This window comes from Mesoplodon bidens (assembly GCF_964165515.1).
Source record: "Mesoplodon bidens genome assembly, contig: HAP1_SCAFFOLD_722, whole genome shotgun sequence".
Lineage (NCBI taxonomy): Eukaryota > Metazoa > Chordata > Mammalia > Artiodactyla > Ziphiidae > Mesoplodon > Mesoplodon bidens.
Window position 1 is genome coordinate 124,740 of NW_027671605.1, and position 18,119 is coordinate 142,858.

The window sequence follows — 18,119 nt, forward strand, 5'->3', positions numbered from 1 at the left end:
ATGACTGTCTTCATAGACCTAGAAAGCACAGATGCAATTACCCTGGTAGAGAGGGCCTGGGCAGAGAATCGCAGGTAGGTGAACCTGTGTGCAAAGAGAACATGGTATGTATGAGAAGCTGCAAGTTTGCAACATCCGTGGAGCAAAAGAGTTCTTGCAAAAGTAGTGGGAGACGTGGCTGAAGAAATAGGTTGAGGATGAAGCATAAAAAACCCACTGAAGTGTGATCTTTTTTTCCTGAGGAGGCATGGGGGAGCCCTGGAAGATTTTTAAGCTGTTTGAGGACATGGTCAATTCTCTGGGTTTCAGAAAAGTCCCTCTGGAGTCTGGGATGTGGTGAAAGTTGGGCTGGACCTTTCACCACTGGGCATGCTCAGTCGCTCAGGAAAGGTTTTCACTCTGCCTTGGGAAATTTTTCACGCCGCTCTGGCAGCGGAGCTCGGCCCGCCCACGGCTTCTCCTCACTGGATTGGTTGAACTCAGGGAGGCTACCAGGAGGCCCAGTTGACCTCCCAACTCCACACCCCCGCCCCCGCCCGTTAACGCTCTGGGCGCGCGCTGCCTTCAGCTTTAAATAACAGAAACCTGGATGTGGGTAGATGGTAAAAATTTGGAGCCCCTCCCAAATGAACTCTAGCCATGTGGCTTGCTTTGTCTGATGAGATGTTGGCAAACACATGGCAGGTGGAGACTTGAAAAGTGTGCTTTGGGGCTTTCTCTCTCCTGCTGCTCTTGGAAACCTGTACCCACCACACGTGGCCTGGTCTGGCCTGCTGGGTGATGAGGGACCACACCAGGCAGAATCAGACGTCCCAGCTGAGGCCTTTCTAGACCAGGGTTTCTCATTCTCGGTACTATTGACATATTGGATCAAATAAGTCTTGGTTGTGGGCAGCTGTTCTGTGCACTGCAGGATGTTTAGCAGCATCCCTGGCCTCTACCCCGAGATGATAGGATCACCCCCACCCCAGTTTAACAACCAAAGTGTGTCCAGACATTGCCCAATGCCCCCTGGGTGGCAAAATTGCCCCCAGGTGAGAACCACTGTCCTAACCCAGCTTGCCTGGCAATGACCAGGCAGGCATGTACACGAAGCCACCCTAAACGAGCCCCAGCCAAACCAACCAGACTAGTACAAGTGGCCAGCTTGACGCCTGGAATCATGAGAACTAATAGTTGCCATTTTAAGTCACTAAATTTTGAGTGTTTGGCTCCACAGCACAAACAGGTACATCTGACCACAGTGGCTTAAACTAATAGGATTTATTTATTTATACAACAGGATGTACAGAGGTAGGCAGTTCAGGTACAGTGCAGAGCACAGTGATGCCACTAGGCTCCCACCCAGGCTTTTCATGTCTTTCCACTCCACTGTCCTTTGAGGTGGGCTTTGGTCTCTTGCTTGTTACCTGGTGATCCCCAACATGGCTGCTCCAGCTCCAAGTCCGAGCTGCAGGAGAAGAAAAGGAGACAAGGCAAAGGGACAAAGAGAAAAACTTTCTCCTAGCAAAGCCTTGCCTTTAATTCCAGAAGGGAAGCCCTGCCCAGGGCCTTCACCTGCATGTCACTGGCCAGAACTGAACAACACAGCCAGGTCTAGCTGCAAGGGAGGCTGGGAAATGAGGGCATTTCGCGGGCTGCTTATACAGTAGAGGGGGGCAATGACTAAGGGGCTTGTAGTGTCTGCTGCACTGTCTCTCTGGGGGTCGTCTTGGTTTCTTCTTCTTCTTTTTTTTTTTTTTGCCACACGGTGTGGCTTATGCGATCCTAGCTAACTGACCAGGGATTGAGTCCGGGCCCTTGGCAGTGAAAGTGCAGGGTGGACGGCCAGGGAATTCCCTGGGTCTTGGTTTCTTGTCTCTACCTGTTGCTTATCTATCCTGGCCATCTCTTTCTAAGACTGGCTTTGTTTCTCCAAACACTGTGGGAGAAATGGCCACCCCAGCTGGGAACTGCATCAAGACTTTCAGCTCCGGGCCATTAATGACCTGTGTGGTAACTCCGTGTCCCACTTCCAAATATCAAGGGCACAGGTGCTGATTGGCCCAGCTTGGGTTAGAGGAGAAACCTGATTGGTCTGGCTTGGGTAGACTATCTACTGATCAGCCAGTCAGGTGTGGCCAAGAGAGCAGCAGTAGGTAGGGTAAACCTGGTTGGGGAATGTGCATTCTCAGAGAAAGGGGTGTGTGGCTGAGGAGACACCTAAAGAACCATCTAGTTCAAGGAGTGAAGAAAGGACATTGCCATTGTGGGTTGCAATGTTGATACGATAAAGATTAACACGTCCTTTGAAAGACCTCAAATACAGTGGAGTCACATAGGCATTACATTTAACTTATGCAAATTCAAATATTTGTATTCAACCAAAGTAGTTTTTTTCCCACACAATTTGGCTTCCAAACATGAGCCAGCTACTTAACTACTGCCTGACCAAGTGATCTTTTCTGGTGCTGGAGATTGCTGTTTTGGATTTGGGGGATATGGTACAGTATAAGTAATATGTTCTTTATGGAAAACTGCTGGGATTTTCAAGATTATTTTTAAGGTCAGGTGATGCTCACCCTTCTCACTGTGTAAGAAGTACCTTTAGTGGAAGATCATGCAAATCATTTTTCCCATTTCCTTCTAGTTTTAATCAGTATAAAGAATGCATTTGGTTTTAAAATATCAAAATACTTTTATTGTGGCTTTTTAAAAATAAAAAATAAATGATATTCATGGCTTCTGGCTCTTCCTCCTGTTTTGTTTGGTGGTCTCTGGCTGTACAAGAAAGGCAGGGAGAGAACAGATGGCTGGAGAGAAGGCAAAAATGAGGGTCTCTTCAAACACCACGGGAAAGGGGTGTGTTCACCTGGGCAGTGTGTGTTCTTTGATGACTGGGTACTTGGTCTGTCCTGATGGCCTGGGACTTGACCTACTGGGCTGTCTTGGTGCGGCAGAATGGGCAGCGTGAGATGGAGTTAGAAACCTGGGTTCCAGACCCAATTCTTGAATTTACTAGCTGTGTGACTTTAGACGGGCCATTTAACCTCTCTCGGCCTCAGCTTCCTCATTTGTAAAATGGGGAACATAATGCTATTTACCTCCCAGGGCTTGAGAGAGGATTAGACGAGAAGTGTTTTGAACACCGCAGAGCGCCATATAAACATGACTCACTGTTATGGAAGCGATAAAACTGGTTGCTGTTCACATTTATTATAATCAATTCAGATATAAATGCACTATACCATGGCCCCAACAGCCCTGAGGTTACCATTCTGTCCTGTGGCCCCAGTACACGCCCTGGGTTTTCTCAACTGCGGGCTTCTCAGAGCTCCTTGGAGGTGTGACATTTGGGTTTGTCACTACCCAAACACATAATTGCATCGACCAGGCCTAGGAGTCTGAATTTCAAACTTATTCTTCATATGCCTGCGTATGTTTACATTCATAATATCTGTGAAAAGAACCCCTCTCCTCACACACTCCAAAATCCAGTATTGTGCAAAATACCAGTCTAGGAAGCAACACACTAGGGTAGCAACCTTTAATGTCCTAAAAAAGCAGCTTAGTAATTTGACGCAGAAGAGTTACACTGACTCACGGAGGATCACGCAAGGCCCAGCGGGACGACGTTTCTAGTTCCTTCCACCAGGTTTAGAAAACAGAAGGCTCTGGCTGGATTTGCTGGACATTTCTCTCTTCAGCATCTCCCTTCCTTGGTCCATCTTTGGGGTGCCTTTTCTGGCTCCAACCTACAACAAGCAAGAGCAACAAATGCCCAGACTCTATAATTGTAGGGAGATCCCCAAATATTTCTCAAATGACATTTTTTTTTACTCAAGATAAAATCTTTGTTGTAAAAAATATTTATATACACACATAGACGTGAGCAAAACGAAGGTAAAATGATCCACAATTATCACACTACCCACAGGTAATCTTATTCACATTTTGGTGTACACTCTTCCAGATACACATATAATGTTTTCTTCTTACATTTGCATCTTTTTTTGAACCAGGAGTTTCTGATGATAGGCAATTTCATTAGGATGGACTTTCTCTCGAAAAGCTGTTACTGAACTGAATGCCTTATGTCTCTGATGTCTTAGGAGGGTAAAATGCAGCATACTCTAGGGGGTCTGTCTCACCCTTTTCTGAGCACTACTCCTGGATCCAGGCAGCCATGTGTGTGACTCTGTCCCTGGTCATTCCTGATCGGGCACTTGGCACGGGCTGGGCTTTTAAGATGGTCACTCCCAGGATTTGGGCTTATGGGCTCTAAGATGCTACTTGCTTCCTGGGCTGGTCCTTTGAACTGGGGGACCATGAGGTCATTCCTTCCTGTCACATGACTGGAGAGAGCAGAGATCAGGGGAGCCACACAGAGACACAGAGAGGAGATACGGCCTGTGTGTGCGTGTGCACATGCTTGTGTGTGTGTAAAAGAGATGATGCCTGAGATCTGATGGCTTACCAGTTCTATTTCGAGGCCAGGCTCTCTTTCAGCTCCCAGTTTTTATGAGGCACTCACCCCTATATCCTTAAAAAAGCCCCCTCCCCCTCTTTTTAATCTTTTTCGGTACACGGGCCTCTCAGTGTTGTGGCCTCTCCCGTTGCGGAGCACAGGCTCCGGACACGCAGGCTCAGCGGCCATGGCTCACAGGCCCAGCCGCTCCGCGGCATGTGGGATCTTCCCAGACCGGGGCATGAACCCGTGTCCCCTGCATAGGCAGGCGGACTCTCAAACACTGAGCCACCAGGGAAGCCCAAGGCCCACTCTTGGGGAAGGAGTCGCCCAAGTTACACTTGGCAAGGAACCTGGAGGAAACCTTTCTGTACTGAGGAGATCCTAGACACCAAACTTCTAAGCTCAGGCTGGAGGGCAGGGAGAATGGGAAGCTGGCTCTTTGCTCTTAGCCGAAGCACCATCTGCCCTGCTTCTGTTAAAGCCAGAGGCAGCGTGAAGTTCCAGGGTGTCTCACATCTCAGAGAAGCACAATGTTCCCACAACATCCGGGGCCCATCCCAATATCTCCTCTGCCATTTCACATCCGCAGGTGGTCCTCAGACAAAACCTAGATGTAGGGCAGTTTCTGCCTCCTCCCAGCTCAGTCATATATGTGAGTGAATAAGTAACAAACTTCCAGTCGTTTCCACTTTGCAGGGTGGCAAACGTCTCAGATCAAGTGGGGCCCTCAGGATGCTCTCTATCCTCTTAACATCCTGCTCTGGGGAGTAACCACCTTCTGGTCTTAGCACAAGGATGCTGGTTGAGAAGCTTCTATTTTCCAAATATATCCCTCACCTAGAATATCTTCGTTTCTTCCCATGATAATTTGGTTGCCTCAGCATGACTGTGGCCTTTTATCAAACTTGAATGTCTCCTCTCTCATATTCAACCAAAATGTGTTTGGCTTTCTAGCTTCCTGAGAGCTTGCCTCTACTGTCTGCAAAGTGGGAACGTGGACTGGCTTAATTCCAGTTCCAGGGCTGATTTGTCAATGGCAATGTTTCAACATGTTCAAGATTTCATAGTCTTAATCCTCAACTTTGAAGAGAATTCTAGAGGATGCTTCCTTGAAATTTAAGACAAATTCCACTGGAAATGTATCAGGTTTATTACCTGGAGGTTTATAACCTAAAGGAGGAAAAGCTAGCACTCACCTGGGTGTCAGATCTGCACTGATTCCCAGCTCTCCTACTGAGCTGTGTGGCTCTGGACAAAGAAAGTCTCTGAGCCTCAGACAACTCATCTGTAAATTGGGTATAATAACAACACCCACCCCATAGGGTTGTTGTGAAGCTTAAAAGAGATACTGCACGTCAAGTGTTTGGCTCTGTGCCCGGCACATGCCAAAGGCTCAATACATAATAGATGTGGGATAACTGTCCACTGGGCTTCCTGCTGACGTCCTAGGGTTTTCTCTCTTCTCTCTTCTGGCTCACCTGGAAATGTGAGTTCTGCATCTTTGAGTTCTTCATCAGCTCTCCAAACATTCGTCTCTAACACAGAAAGAATATTGACAAAATTTAGCTTATGTTCTTCTTTGCCTTTTGCATCAGAGAAAAATGGATTTTTCTCAACTTTCAGATGCTACCCATTTGGATGGAATGTTGAGCCTTCCTAGGTGAGGAGGTGAGGATAGAGGTCTGCAGAAGGGGGTGTGGCTTTGGGGTAACGCTACACTGTCCTGCTGCACCTTTTAGGGAATCTCTGTTCCAGATTCCAGCAGAGAAGGAGGTGGTCAACCAAGAAGGCTATGAAGGATACTGCATTCTTCTTGGAGGACAGATCTGCTTTAGCTGGAAGCAGAGCCTCCTAGATCAGTGGAAGAGGCTGTAGATGTCCAGTGGCTTTCCACCCAGTGGAAATGTTGAAAGCCCCAGTGGCTAACCTCCCTGGCAGGGACTACAGGGGCCTGTTGGCAAGCCAGCATCACTGAAAACCTGGAGCTTGCCGCTCCCCTGGGGTTTGATGACTATTGCTGACCCTGATCTGCTCAAGACCCTGCACCTCAGGGGCAGCTCATCAAAGAAAGAGCATCCCCTAGGCACTGGAGACACAAAAGTGAGAGGGAACTGGGGTCTCCCTTGCAGACTGACACTCCGCAGGTGAATGTGCAGTGGTGTCAGGAAGGAGACGTTCTCCTAGAGCCCTGAGCATCCACTGGGGTCGCCAACCTGATTCCTACAGCGGCCAGGAAAGTAAAAGAAGTGGGTGAAGTGAGCTGGGGTGGTGGTGGACAGCAGCAAACACACGAGCCCAGCGCCTTTCTAAGGGGCCTGGAAGATGGAGGCTTGTGATGGTGGCTTGTGGGTCTGTGGGCCTAGGGTCGCCAGATCTTCCAAGTTTCCCAGAGAAGCTGGAAATCAAGAATATTCCAGGAAACTGCCCTATTTTGAAATGTAACTTTAAAAAAAAATCCCAAGAGACAAATGGAATATATCTGTGGGCTGCCATCTTGCGACACCTGCTTCAGAACCTCCCTGCTTGGTGTCTAGTTGGTGCTCAGTAAATGTTGGAGGGGTTGCCAGATAAAATACAGGATGCCCAGTTAAATCTGAATTCCAGAATGAAGCCAACAAATTTGTGAGTGTGAATATGCCCCGTGTAATATTTAGGACATTTATACCGAATAGCTTTTGTTGTTTATCTGAAATTAAAATTTAACTGGGCATCGTGTTTTTGGTTTGTTTGTTTTCCCCTCAATCTGGCAACCCTACCGGGTAGTCACAAAACTCAGGGAGGAAATAAGGCTGTCTTTTGGGACAGGGCATAGGTGCTTACGAGACTCTTCCCTTCTCCCAGAAGGATGCTGACTCTACCCTCAGAGGACTGTCCGTGAAGGCTGATGGGCCCGTACTGAACTGACAATTGCCCTCCAGGCGTTTTCCGTGGAGAAGCCTCGAGCCTGCGGCCACTCGGTATTTATCACAAACTCCGCTGAGACAATCACTATCCAAATGCCCAGATATTATAGAGCAGGGGTTAGTTTTAAACCAACAGCCTTCTTCTCTCCCACCCCATCCCCCCCCCTCCCTTTTGTTTGCAGAACCCTTTATCCAAGCAAAATCCCATGAGGAACTTGGGGTATAAGATAACGGAGAGCTTCTCTGGCGGGAGAAAGGTGTGTGTGCTTTGAGAGTCACACCTTTCCATGGCACCCAAAGGCTCCAGGGAACACCAGTTTGAACATTGCTGCAAAATTCCTTCCTGGATTAAGTTCCATCAGTGGGCAGCTGGGCACTGAGGGCAGAGCCTGGCCCCTGTGCACCTGCTTTTCCTGAACTTTACTGAACTCACTGGGATGTGATGAAGGGGGTGCGGGAGGGTCTTTTTCTTTAGCCTTCTTCTATCCGTATGCTGCATAGGCCTGGCCACATGGTTCTACTTCATCATTGTGGGCGGAAGAGCACCACCCCAAGCCCCTCCCATCCCACGCTCCTCCTACACAACATCTACCAATTGTGGGGCTTCCCTGGTGGCGCAGAGGTTGAGAGTCCGCCTGCCGACGCAGGGTTCGTGTCCCGGTCCAGGAGGATGCCACATGCCACAGAGCGGCTGGGCCCGTGAGCCATGGCCGCTGAGCCTGCGCGTCCGGAGCCTGTGCTCCGCAACGGGAGAGGCCACAACAGTGAGAGCCCTGCGTACCGCAAAAACAAACAAACAAACAAACAAAACACACAAGTGGCACGGAGGAAGCCAGAATCTTGAGAATACCTGGGCCCAAGGAAATCTTGGAAGATAGTGAGTTAAAGAGAATAGTGAGGATAATGACGATGGTAGGAGAGGGTGAATGCTTTGTGGTCCTATGTGCTAAGGCTTTTGTATACAAGCTCCCATTGGGAAGGCTACGAGCTAGGTGCCATTTTTATTCTCATCTTAAAGAAGAGGGATCTGAGCTAATTAAGCAGAGGGAAGGTTAGGGGGTTTTCCTGGCTGAGACCACAAGGCAAAGCGGTGGTCACGCCCCCTAGCCAGGACTTGATTGATTGGAGATTTGATTGGCAGGAGAGCTGAGCGGCTTCTCCTGCCAGAAGCAGCTGGTGCCCTTCAGCCTTTCTTCCACTTCAAGTCCTAAGAAAGGGCTTGCGTGCTTCCCAAGTGGCAACTTCTGTGCATTTAAAAATTTCCTCTTGAAAATCCCAGCCTTAGCCCTTTCACAAAAGGTATCTGGGTCCTTTCTTGGCCGTGGCCCTAGTCGTATTCACCAAAGAGAAGAGCGCGTCCCATAAGAGGTGGCGGCTTTGGGAGGACCGGGGAAGGCGTCCGCTGGCAGGAAGCTCCCTGGAAAAAATAGAGGAATCCCCACCCATGCATGAGCTGCCTATTCTTCCCCCTTAGAAACAGGGCTTGTGATATGCCAGGCACTGTAGGCATTTTGCCAGTTAACCCTCCCACTGCCCCACGGAGTAGGCCCCTTGCTAACAGTTTTGGTTGCTTTTGTTGAGGAACCTGCGATACAGAGGTCAAGCCACTTACTCAGGGTCATTCGGAGCAGTGGTGGGGCTTGACCCCTATTTGTTTGACTCCAAATCTGGCCTCTGAACTCTGAGAGACACTGCCGGCTTCTCGAGGGATGTGGGATGTGGATTCGAGTGAGCACGGCCTGGGCCGCGGTTCCCGTCCCTCTGCCACATGGACAGAGCCACAGGCCCAGTTCGCTGTGAAGGCCCAGCATCTTATACCAAGTCTCATTTTCACAGCCAGAGATATTAGTGTGGAAATAGGACTTTTGATTCTTGAAAGGTCTGCTTGGTGAAGAGATGATCAAACATTAAAACTACAAACTCCATTTTTTTTGGGGGGGGCAATTCTGAAGCTTAAGATGTGTCATTTCATCTCAGTGCTTCAACCTTGCCACCTCTGTGAATGGGTGAAGAGTTTCAAAGTTTTATACAGGAGGCTAAAAAACTAAGGCTCCTTGTGAAAATACTAAGTGTAAAACTTAGAAAAGAGGAATTCTGCTTTCTGTTCATTTCTGCTTAAAGACAACGAAGATATACTCCCTGGAAGGAATGGATGCCAAGACAGATGTATACAAGTGACCTTTAGGATCCAGCAAAACTTTAAAATGTAGTATTGTTTTCTTCCTGACAAACAGGCTGGCACGTCCCTTGCATTGTGTATGAATGAGGCAGCCCATGAATAATGCATGTGAAGCCTGATTATGTAAATCCTCAGGTTTTCAGTACATGACAATGGCTTTTTTTGGGCCCTACGCTGTCCCATTCTGTGGTCTGGTGTCTCTGCTTTGGGGCCTAGTCTGCCAAGCCCTGGGGGCGGGGGGGGCACTTCGGGGAGGGGTGAGCTCTGCAGAGGGCACATCAAAGGGAAAGTCACAACTCTGTCACTGGCCCAGCTCTCCCTGGCATTGCTTGGTGTGAAAGGAAACTGTCCTCTGCCTGAGGCAGCCCCATGACATATGCAGACTAAGGTCTGTGATGTTTAATTCACAGCAGTGAGCACTGGAAACACTTCATCCAGGCTCCCTCAGAGCAGGACAGCCACTTTTCATTTCTGGGGCTCTAAGCCAGAGAGCCTGCTGTCTGGAAACCTATTGCCTGGAAGGTTCGCAGGATGGGGGGCAGGCTTCTGCAAGGAACTATCTGACCATCACCTCCTGGTTGAGCAGAAGGGCACCCTTCTATGACCTTGGCCTCCTTAGAGCTCATGCAGGCAACAAACACACACATACAAATACACACACATGCCAACACACAGCACATACTCACATGTACACACATACACGCAAGCATGCGTGTACAAATACACAGCCCCAAGTCAGAAAGACTGGCGTACTGTTCTGGCTACTCAGAAGAGCAAACCCAGATCTTTATTCTCAGAGAGCTTATTCCTCGGTGTATCCCTGGCACCTGGCAGAACAATGACAGTCAGAATCGCCGCCTTTGAAAACACTCGGGCTGTTCACTCAACTGATTGTGGTCATCATTGCAGGAGGCAGGGAAGTCAGATCATGACGCTGGACACCCTTAAACTCAGTACAGTGCTATGTGTCAATTATGTCTCAATAAAACTGGTGGAAAAAATAGTTATCTGGATAGAAAGAACAAAATAAAATACACGAATTATCAAAAGTTAAAAAAATACAGACGAGCTAGACTATGAGTCTCAGAAAGCACTGTTCACAACAGCCAGGACATGGAAGCAGCCTAAATGTCGATGGAGGAGTGGATAAAGAAGATGTGGTACAAATATACAGTGGAATACTACTCTGCCATAAAAAAGAATGAAGTAATGCCATTTGCAGCAACATGGATGGACCTAGAGACTATCGTACTATGTGAAGTAAGTCAGACAAAGACAAATATCATTTGATATCACTTATATATGGAATCTAAACAAAATGATACAAATGTGCTTATTTACAAAACAGAAACAGACTCACAGACTTTGAAAACAAACTTATGGTTACCAAAGTGGAAATGTGTTGGGGAGGGACAAATTAGGAGTTTGGGATTAACATATGCACACTATTATACATAAAATATGTAATCAACAAGGACCTACTGTATAGCACAGGGAACTCTACTCAATATTCTGTAATAACTTATATGGGAAAAGAATCTGAAAAAGAATAGATATATGTATATGTATAACTGAATCACTTTGCTGTACACCTGAAACTAACACAACTCTGCAAATCAACTATACTCCAATATAAAATAAAAATTAAATTAAAGAAAAAGAAAGTTTAAAAAAATAGAGGCAAGCTAGACTATGAGTCTCAGAGAGGTTAATCTAACACATATATATGGAATCTAAAAAAAAAAAAAAAAAAAACAAGGTTCTGATGAACCTAGGGGCAGCCAGGAATAAAGACACAGAGGTAGAGAATGGACTTGAGGACATGGGGAGGGGGAAGGGTAAGCTGAGACGAAGTGAGAGAGTGGCATGGACATATATACACTACGAAACATAAAATAGATAGCTAGTGGGAAAGAGCTGCATAGCACAGGGAGATCAGCTCAGTGCCTTGTGACCACCTAGATGGGTGGGATAAGGAGGGTGGGAGGGAGACACAAGAGGGAGGGATCTGAGGATATACGTATGCATATAGCTGATTCACTTTGTTATACAGCAGAAACGAACACCACACTGTAAAGCAATTATACTCCAATAAAGATGTTAAAAACAAAAAGCTGCCTGAAGTCACACAGTAAATGGCAGAACAAGAGTCTAAACCTAAGTCTGCCTAACGCTAAAGCTATTCTGCCACCTTCCTTTGCAATGAGCGAATGCATTCTGTGCTGCCTGGATCCCACTGGGACCTCAGTTGGCTGTTTCTAAAGGGAGCTGAGGGGCAGCCTCAGAGGCTCTGCTCCGAGCAGGGACCTCTCACCTTCTGCTGCCTGATCGCCCTGGTGACCCTCTTCTCCTGGTGCAGCCGCTCTTCCATGTGCGCCAGGGCCTCCTTCAGCAGCGCCTTTTCTTCGGCCTCTTTGGAGGTGTCGTCCTTCAGCTTTGCCACCTGTGACTGGTACATCTGAACCGACACTTTGCTCTGCCTGAGCACACGGGAGAGACAAAGTCTCTTTTCTCCTCAGCTTTCTCACTCACCACCAATGCTCCTGACCTGGGAGATCCTCAGAACACTTCCATATATGCCTGGCTTCGCGGTTTCCTTACAAGTGGGGGGAAGGCTGCAGATGTGGGGACTAGAGGGCAGAATAAATAGCCCATTGGCTGTGGACGTGCAGCATGAAGGGGGCAACGGTTATGCTACCAGCCCCTCCCAATTTCCCAGAGAGGGTGGGGTAACGGATACCACTGAAAATAGGGTGGAATTACGAAAAGCACACACATGGTGAAACATCAGACACATTTATAAAAGGTGCACCTTATTCCTTAACAGTAGGGTACTTTAACTGCTGCTTTCTTGCCCAGAGACTTGGGTCCATCAGGCCCTGAGTCACCATCCCGCCTGCCCCCCTCCACACCCAGGCCTCTGTCCTCTTGTCCTGGTCCCTACGGGTCTGCAGCTGCACCGAGGTTTAGCCTGGAGAATGGAGGCCTGGGCCTTTTGCCGGGGACACGGGCCATACTTGAGCTGTTCAATGTCCTCCTCGTATCGTCTCAAAAGCTCTTCTTTTCTCTGCAGCTGGTTCTTGAGTAGGGTGATCTTATCAAACACCAGGTACAGGTCTCTTTGTCGAAGCTGGTAGACTCTCTCCCTCTCTTTTGGGGAGAGGTGTTTCATGGACACGTGACCTGACATATCTTTGATGTTCATCAAAGTCCCGAGGGTTTTGCTCATATCCATGTACTACGAGAAAGCATTTCTCAGGTAAGAGGCCTGGCCCAAGACCGCTGGTGGCCACTTTGAGGAGGCAAACATCTAACTCTGTTTCATTCATTTTCTGCAGTTGCAGAGAAGAAACACATGCTTTGCAAATGAGTGCATTTGGGGTTTTTAGTACGACTTTCATTTTCCCCCGCATCCATTTACACTATGCCTTTTTGAGAATTGGGGTGGGGGAGGGGGAATGACAACAGACATAAACATTCATTCTTACTACCCAGTCTTCCAAGGAATTGGGCTCTGCAATTTCCAGCCCATGCTGGGATAGGAGATGGGTCTCGTGGAGCTACTGTACCAACTAAACATGTATGTGGAGTTGATGTTTAAACTATCTGCAGGGCACACAGGTTTGCACAGGAGGGGACTGATGCTGGGTATACCTACCAGGTTTTCACTGAGATCTAAAGCGTCAGCCACATCCATTTTCCCTAACTTCTCAGAGACCATGATGGACCCTGGGCTGGAAAGGCCATTTTGAGGCTGAAATAAAAAAAAGAAGAAAAACTCTCTTGGCATTCCATTATGATTTTCTACATCCAGAATAATAACCCAAAGAATAATGGAAGAACTGGAAAGTTACTAAAGAATAATTTGAGAGAGTTAATTTTTTTAACATCTTTATTGGAGTATAATTGCATTACAATGGTGTGTTAGTTTCTGCTGTATCAAAAAGTGAATCAGCTATACGTATCCATATATCACCATATCCCCTGACTCTTGCATCTCCCTCCCACCCTCCCTATCCCACCCCTCTAGGTAGACACACAGCAACGACCTGCTCTCCCTGTGCTATGCAGCTGCTTCCCACTAGCTATCTATTTTACCTTTGGTAGCGTGTGTGTGTATATATGTCCACGCCAAGAGAGTTGGTTTTAAATCCACTCTGACTCTGTGAACTGCTTTCTTTATGACTGTGCTCCTACCCCTTCAGAGCACAACTGCCTTTGAAATGATGCATCACTTGTGCTGTTCTTTGGCCACCGTCTCGTCTGTCTTCACTTTAGGCCAGTGGTTCTCAACCGGGGGTGACTCTGTCCACCCTACCCCCTCCAGGACATTTAGCAATGCCTGGACACATTTGTGGGTGTCATAATTGCTGCTGGCGTCTAGTGGGTAGAGGACAAGGATGCTGCTAAACACCCCATGATGCATAGGGCAGTCTCCCAAACAAAGAGTTACCTGGCTCAAAAAATCAGTACCGCTGATGTTGAGAAGACAAGCTCCAGAAAAATGGAGACCATGTGGCTTTTGCTCACTATCTCCCTCCTTGTGCCCAGCATGGCACCTGTCACCGAGTGGTGCATAGTGGTCATGTTTGTTGAATGAACGAATGAAGGTTAAGTGGAAAATGGCCTCCCTCCTTTTTACTAAAGGAATCTCATTTCTGTGCAGCAGAAACCATACCCTCACAAAATTTGGCCCAACCTTCTCCTAGCTCTGGAACCTGGTGGGTGGGCATCCCTTCAGACCCTTTCCAGAGACAATGCAGATAGTGTTTGCAGCTGCATCTCCCTAAGACCCCAACCAGCCAGCTGGCTGCTGGAAGCCCAACTGACTGCATGGAAAGGCCACCAGACTGAATAGGGGACCTGATCTGAACGACTACAAATAACCATAACAAGCCTCCTTAAAAAATAAATTGGCTTTTAATGCTTGCCATGAGCCTCTCTTAGCCCTAGCATTTGTTGGCACTACCCTGAAACCCTCTGAGATTAAAAACAAAACAACTACAGAAATATAAATGCCCCCAAAGTGACTGTGATAGATAAGAGTGGACATATTTGTCTATGTACCTATGGAGATGAGAATAAAAGAGGGTATCTGAAGATGACAATAAACCGGGCAGATCTGCTGCAAAAAGAACCTGAGATGCTGTTCAGTGTCTTCAGCTACCCTGAGCTGCATCCTCTGTACCGCTCCAGACGCCCCCTCTTTTCCTGAGGGGAGGGTCACTAAGGAAGAGCCTGGGCTACAGGATCCAAGCACACAGTCCCCACCCGGTCTCTGCAGGCTCGCAGACAGACCACCAGGGACACACCGCTGGTGTGTCTTCAATCATTATTCTGTGACCTTGGGTGAGGTACTTGACCTCCTGAAGCCTTAATTTTTCTTATCTGTTAAATGGGGACAATAATAGTAACTATGACACAAGGCTGCTACGATGGTTAAATGACATAAGGCATGGAGCCGGCTGAGCTCAACGCCTGGCACACAGTAAGCAGTTCACAGATGTCAGCTATTCTTCCTCCTGCTCTTTCCTTTAATTACTGCCAACCTTGGAGGATTGAGAGTTGGGAGGTTTCCTGCTCTGTGGTGTCAGTGGTGGGATGAGGGCTTGTTGCCAAGGGGAAGGTCAATCTTGGAAGCAGGACCATCAGGACGTGAGATCCAGCTGAGCTCCCCACCTGGAGACAGGCCCTCTACTCCCAACCTCAGAGAAGGAAGATTCGATTTTACCAGGAAGACCAACACGTTTCTGAAGACTCACATCTCTAGACGTGTGAGCAAATGTCTAGAAAAATTGTAGGAGAAAATGCTGGTACAGAGAGGATGGCTTTATTATGTTTTCCAAAAGCTGGTTTAGACTAGCTGCCGCAGCAAGCCACGCTGACCTGAGCTTGTCCATTGTCATGTGTCAGTCAAACACCTGATCAAACATCCATTTAGGATACACGGCACCTTCAACCTAACAATCAAATTACTTCTGAAAATCCTGGAAAACACAAACTATGCTCCCTAAGAAAGGAAGGTTTTCTTGGATAATACTCTTTAAATACTGTTTGACAATAATAACTATCATCTATTAAAGTGCTCGCTATGAGCTAGGCACTGGGATAATCACTTTACATGATGATCTCCTTTAATTTTTCCATCATCATTTTACAGCTGGGAAATGAAGTCCCAGAAAGGTTAGGAGCCTGCCCAAGGTCACAGAGCTTGTAGAGCTGGGATTAGGACACAGGTCTCTGATTCTAGAACTTGTGTCTTCTTAATCATCATGGCTCCCTTCTGCTGCCCTTTATGTGTTCATGTTTTTCAGTTTATAGCACAAAGCAAGTGTTAGGCAAGCTCATGACATAATGTTGTACATTAGCTTGTTGGATATTTTCTGCAGAATATAACATGTGATGTGAAAAGGAGGGCCCAGAGATTGACCTGGCCAGCATCAGTGCAATGCTATATCATGCTGTACATGATGGGAAGCCGCCTTTCTATTCAAACATTGGATCACTATTACGGCCAGGCACCGACCAGTCCATACAGGTGCCAGCCCATCAGGGAGGACCTGGCCTCGAACCAATGTTGTATACAGTGGTGCCAGGGCACACGGTTCGTGTCTGTCCTCATGCCCACCCTCCCCACGTGTCAGTCAATGCAGAGACAAAGTTTCTTTGGTTACCGTTCCAATCTCTACTCTTGAAAAAGTTGGCAAGTCAGGTTTTACATCCAATATTTTCCGAACATTTTTTTCCATCCCGAGGGTCTTTAAGTCTAGAAATGATCCATCCATGTGGTCCTTGTGATCTATAAAAGAAAAAGTTTACACTCAAAAGAAAGGCTCAGGAAGAAGTTACTGCATGTAAAAGTCACAGCTGCTATTTACTGGACCCTTACCACAGGCCAGTACTAATTAGCTCACCATCCTCCCTTGGCAGGTGAGGCATCGAGGCCCAGAGAGGTGACATGACTTGTCCAAGGCCACACAGCTCATATGAGGCTGCAGCCTCCCAGGGCGGGGGCACTGAGGGGGAACCTTCGGCCACAGGTGTGAGGATGGACTTGAACCCAGGCTTCTGTGTCCTGGCCCAGGGCTCCACCCAGCAGCAAGCTTGGCTTCTTGAAAGCCCTATTCCCTCTAAACAGGGTATTTATCCTGGGAAGTTCCCCAAGGTTGGTCCTTGCACAGCATCAGTCTATGAAAAAGTTTTCACTGGGCCACAGTGAAATAAGAAAAAGAGGGACAAGGTTCTGAGTTTTTCATGAAATCCTGTTTATTTAATATCAAGGCCTGCTCTTGACTCTGAGCTCATGCCTACCCATCTATTTTTTTTTCCTGCCCATCTTTTTTTATAACTCTGTTTTTTTAGTTATGAAATGATGGGGATAGAAGATGGTGGTCCTGGCAAATTGGTTAGTCCCTAAAGTGAACCCTCAAGTCTGGGGTCCATGGTTCTCAGCACAGAGGGGGTGACTAGGCAGGAGGAAACTTACTTGACAAGCAGGCCTTCTCAAGTTCTTTAATTCGTGCACGAAGCTCAGATAAACCCTCTTTCTGACGCTGAATGACTTCCTCATGTCGGGACGCTTTGCACTTGGCCCCTAGATCACTGAAGGACTGCTCCTGTGGCCAGAATGGTGAGGACAGCAGCTTTATCAGTGATCACAACCTCCCTCTCTTGTATTTGAAGAAACATGAACAAATCATGGATTAGCAGAAACCCTGTCACTTACTTAGTACCTTGGAAAATATCATTACAGGGCTTCAGCAGAGAAGGAATTTAAAAATTTCATTTTGAATGCAAAGTCACATCTAGGAAGATTTCCAACTTTCCTACCGACTTAGCATCACTGTAAATAAGAGATCCCCCCTGTGTTCCCTCCCCACGTTTTCTTTCTCTTGTTCTTCTAATGCTCTTCTAAGCTGGGGTTTCCACTTGTTCTCATTCTGGTCTCACCTCTGAACAATCGCATCAAATGTGCTCCTGGAGGGGCTTTTTTTTTTTTGCCGGCACCATGCGGCATGTGGGATATTAGTTCCCTGACCGGGGATCGAAACCGCGCCCCCTGCAGCGGAAGCACAGAGTCTTAACAACTGGACCGCCAGGGAAGTCCCGGAGCGGCCTTTTTTTTTTTTTTTTTTTTTTTGCGTTACTCGGGCCTCTCACTCTTGTGGCCTCTCCCGTTGCGGAGCACAGGCTCCGGACACGCAGGCTCAGTGGCCATGGCTCACAGGCCCAGCCGCTCCGCGGCATGTGGGATCCTCCCGGACCGAGGCATGAACCGGTGTCCCCTGCATCGGCAGGCGGACTCTCAACCACTGCGCCACCAGGAAAGCCCCAGGTGGTTCTTATCGGCCAACTTGGGGAAAACCTGCTTCTAAGACTTTGTGGCTGAAAATGTAGTCTGCAGAGCTGTGCTATCGGTACCAGCTGGGAGCTGTTCAGAAATGCAGAATCCCAGGCTCCCCCCACCCAAGACCTGCTGAGTCAGAATCTGCATTTCAACAACATCCGCATATGATCCGTGGACACCTTTGAGTTGAGAGGTGCCACTGTTAACTATCCTGTAATTGGCTGGTTTCTGGAAAAGTAA

At 47.7% G+C, this 18,119-nt stretch overlaps 1 protein-coding gene across 1 annotated transcript in view; it reads right to left on the reverse strand.

The window, feature by feature from the left end:
• LOC308611229 (forkhead-associated domain-containing protein 1-like) overlaps nt 1-17,069 on the reverse strand; it is a 60,906-nt gene extending 43,837 nt beyond the window's left edge. The window contains exons 1-2 of the mRNA XM_081260096.1: nt 17,019-17,069; nt 16,207-16,331 (exon numbers count right to left, since the gene is read on the reverse strand). Of these exons, the coding sequence (XP_081116222.1) occupies nt 16,207-16,317 (111 nt within the window). The 5' untranslated portion in view covers nt 16,318-16,331; nt 17,019-17,069. The remainder of the gene's footprint in view (nt 1-16,206; nt 16,332-17,018) is intronic.
• Between the last annotated feature and the right edge of the window lie 1,050 nt (nt 17,070-18,119).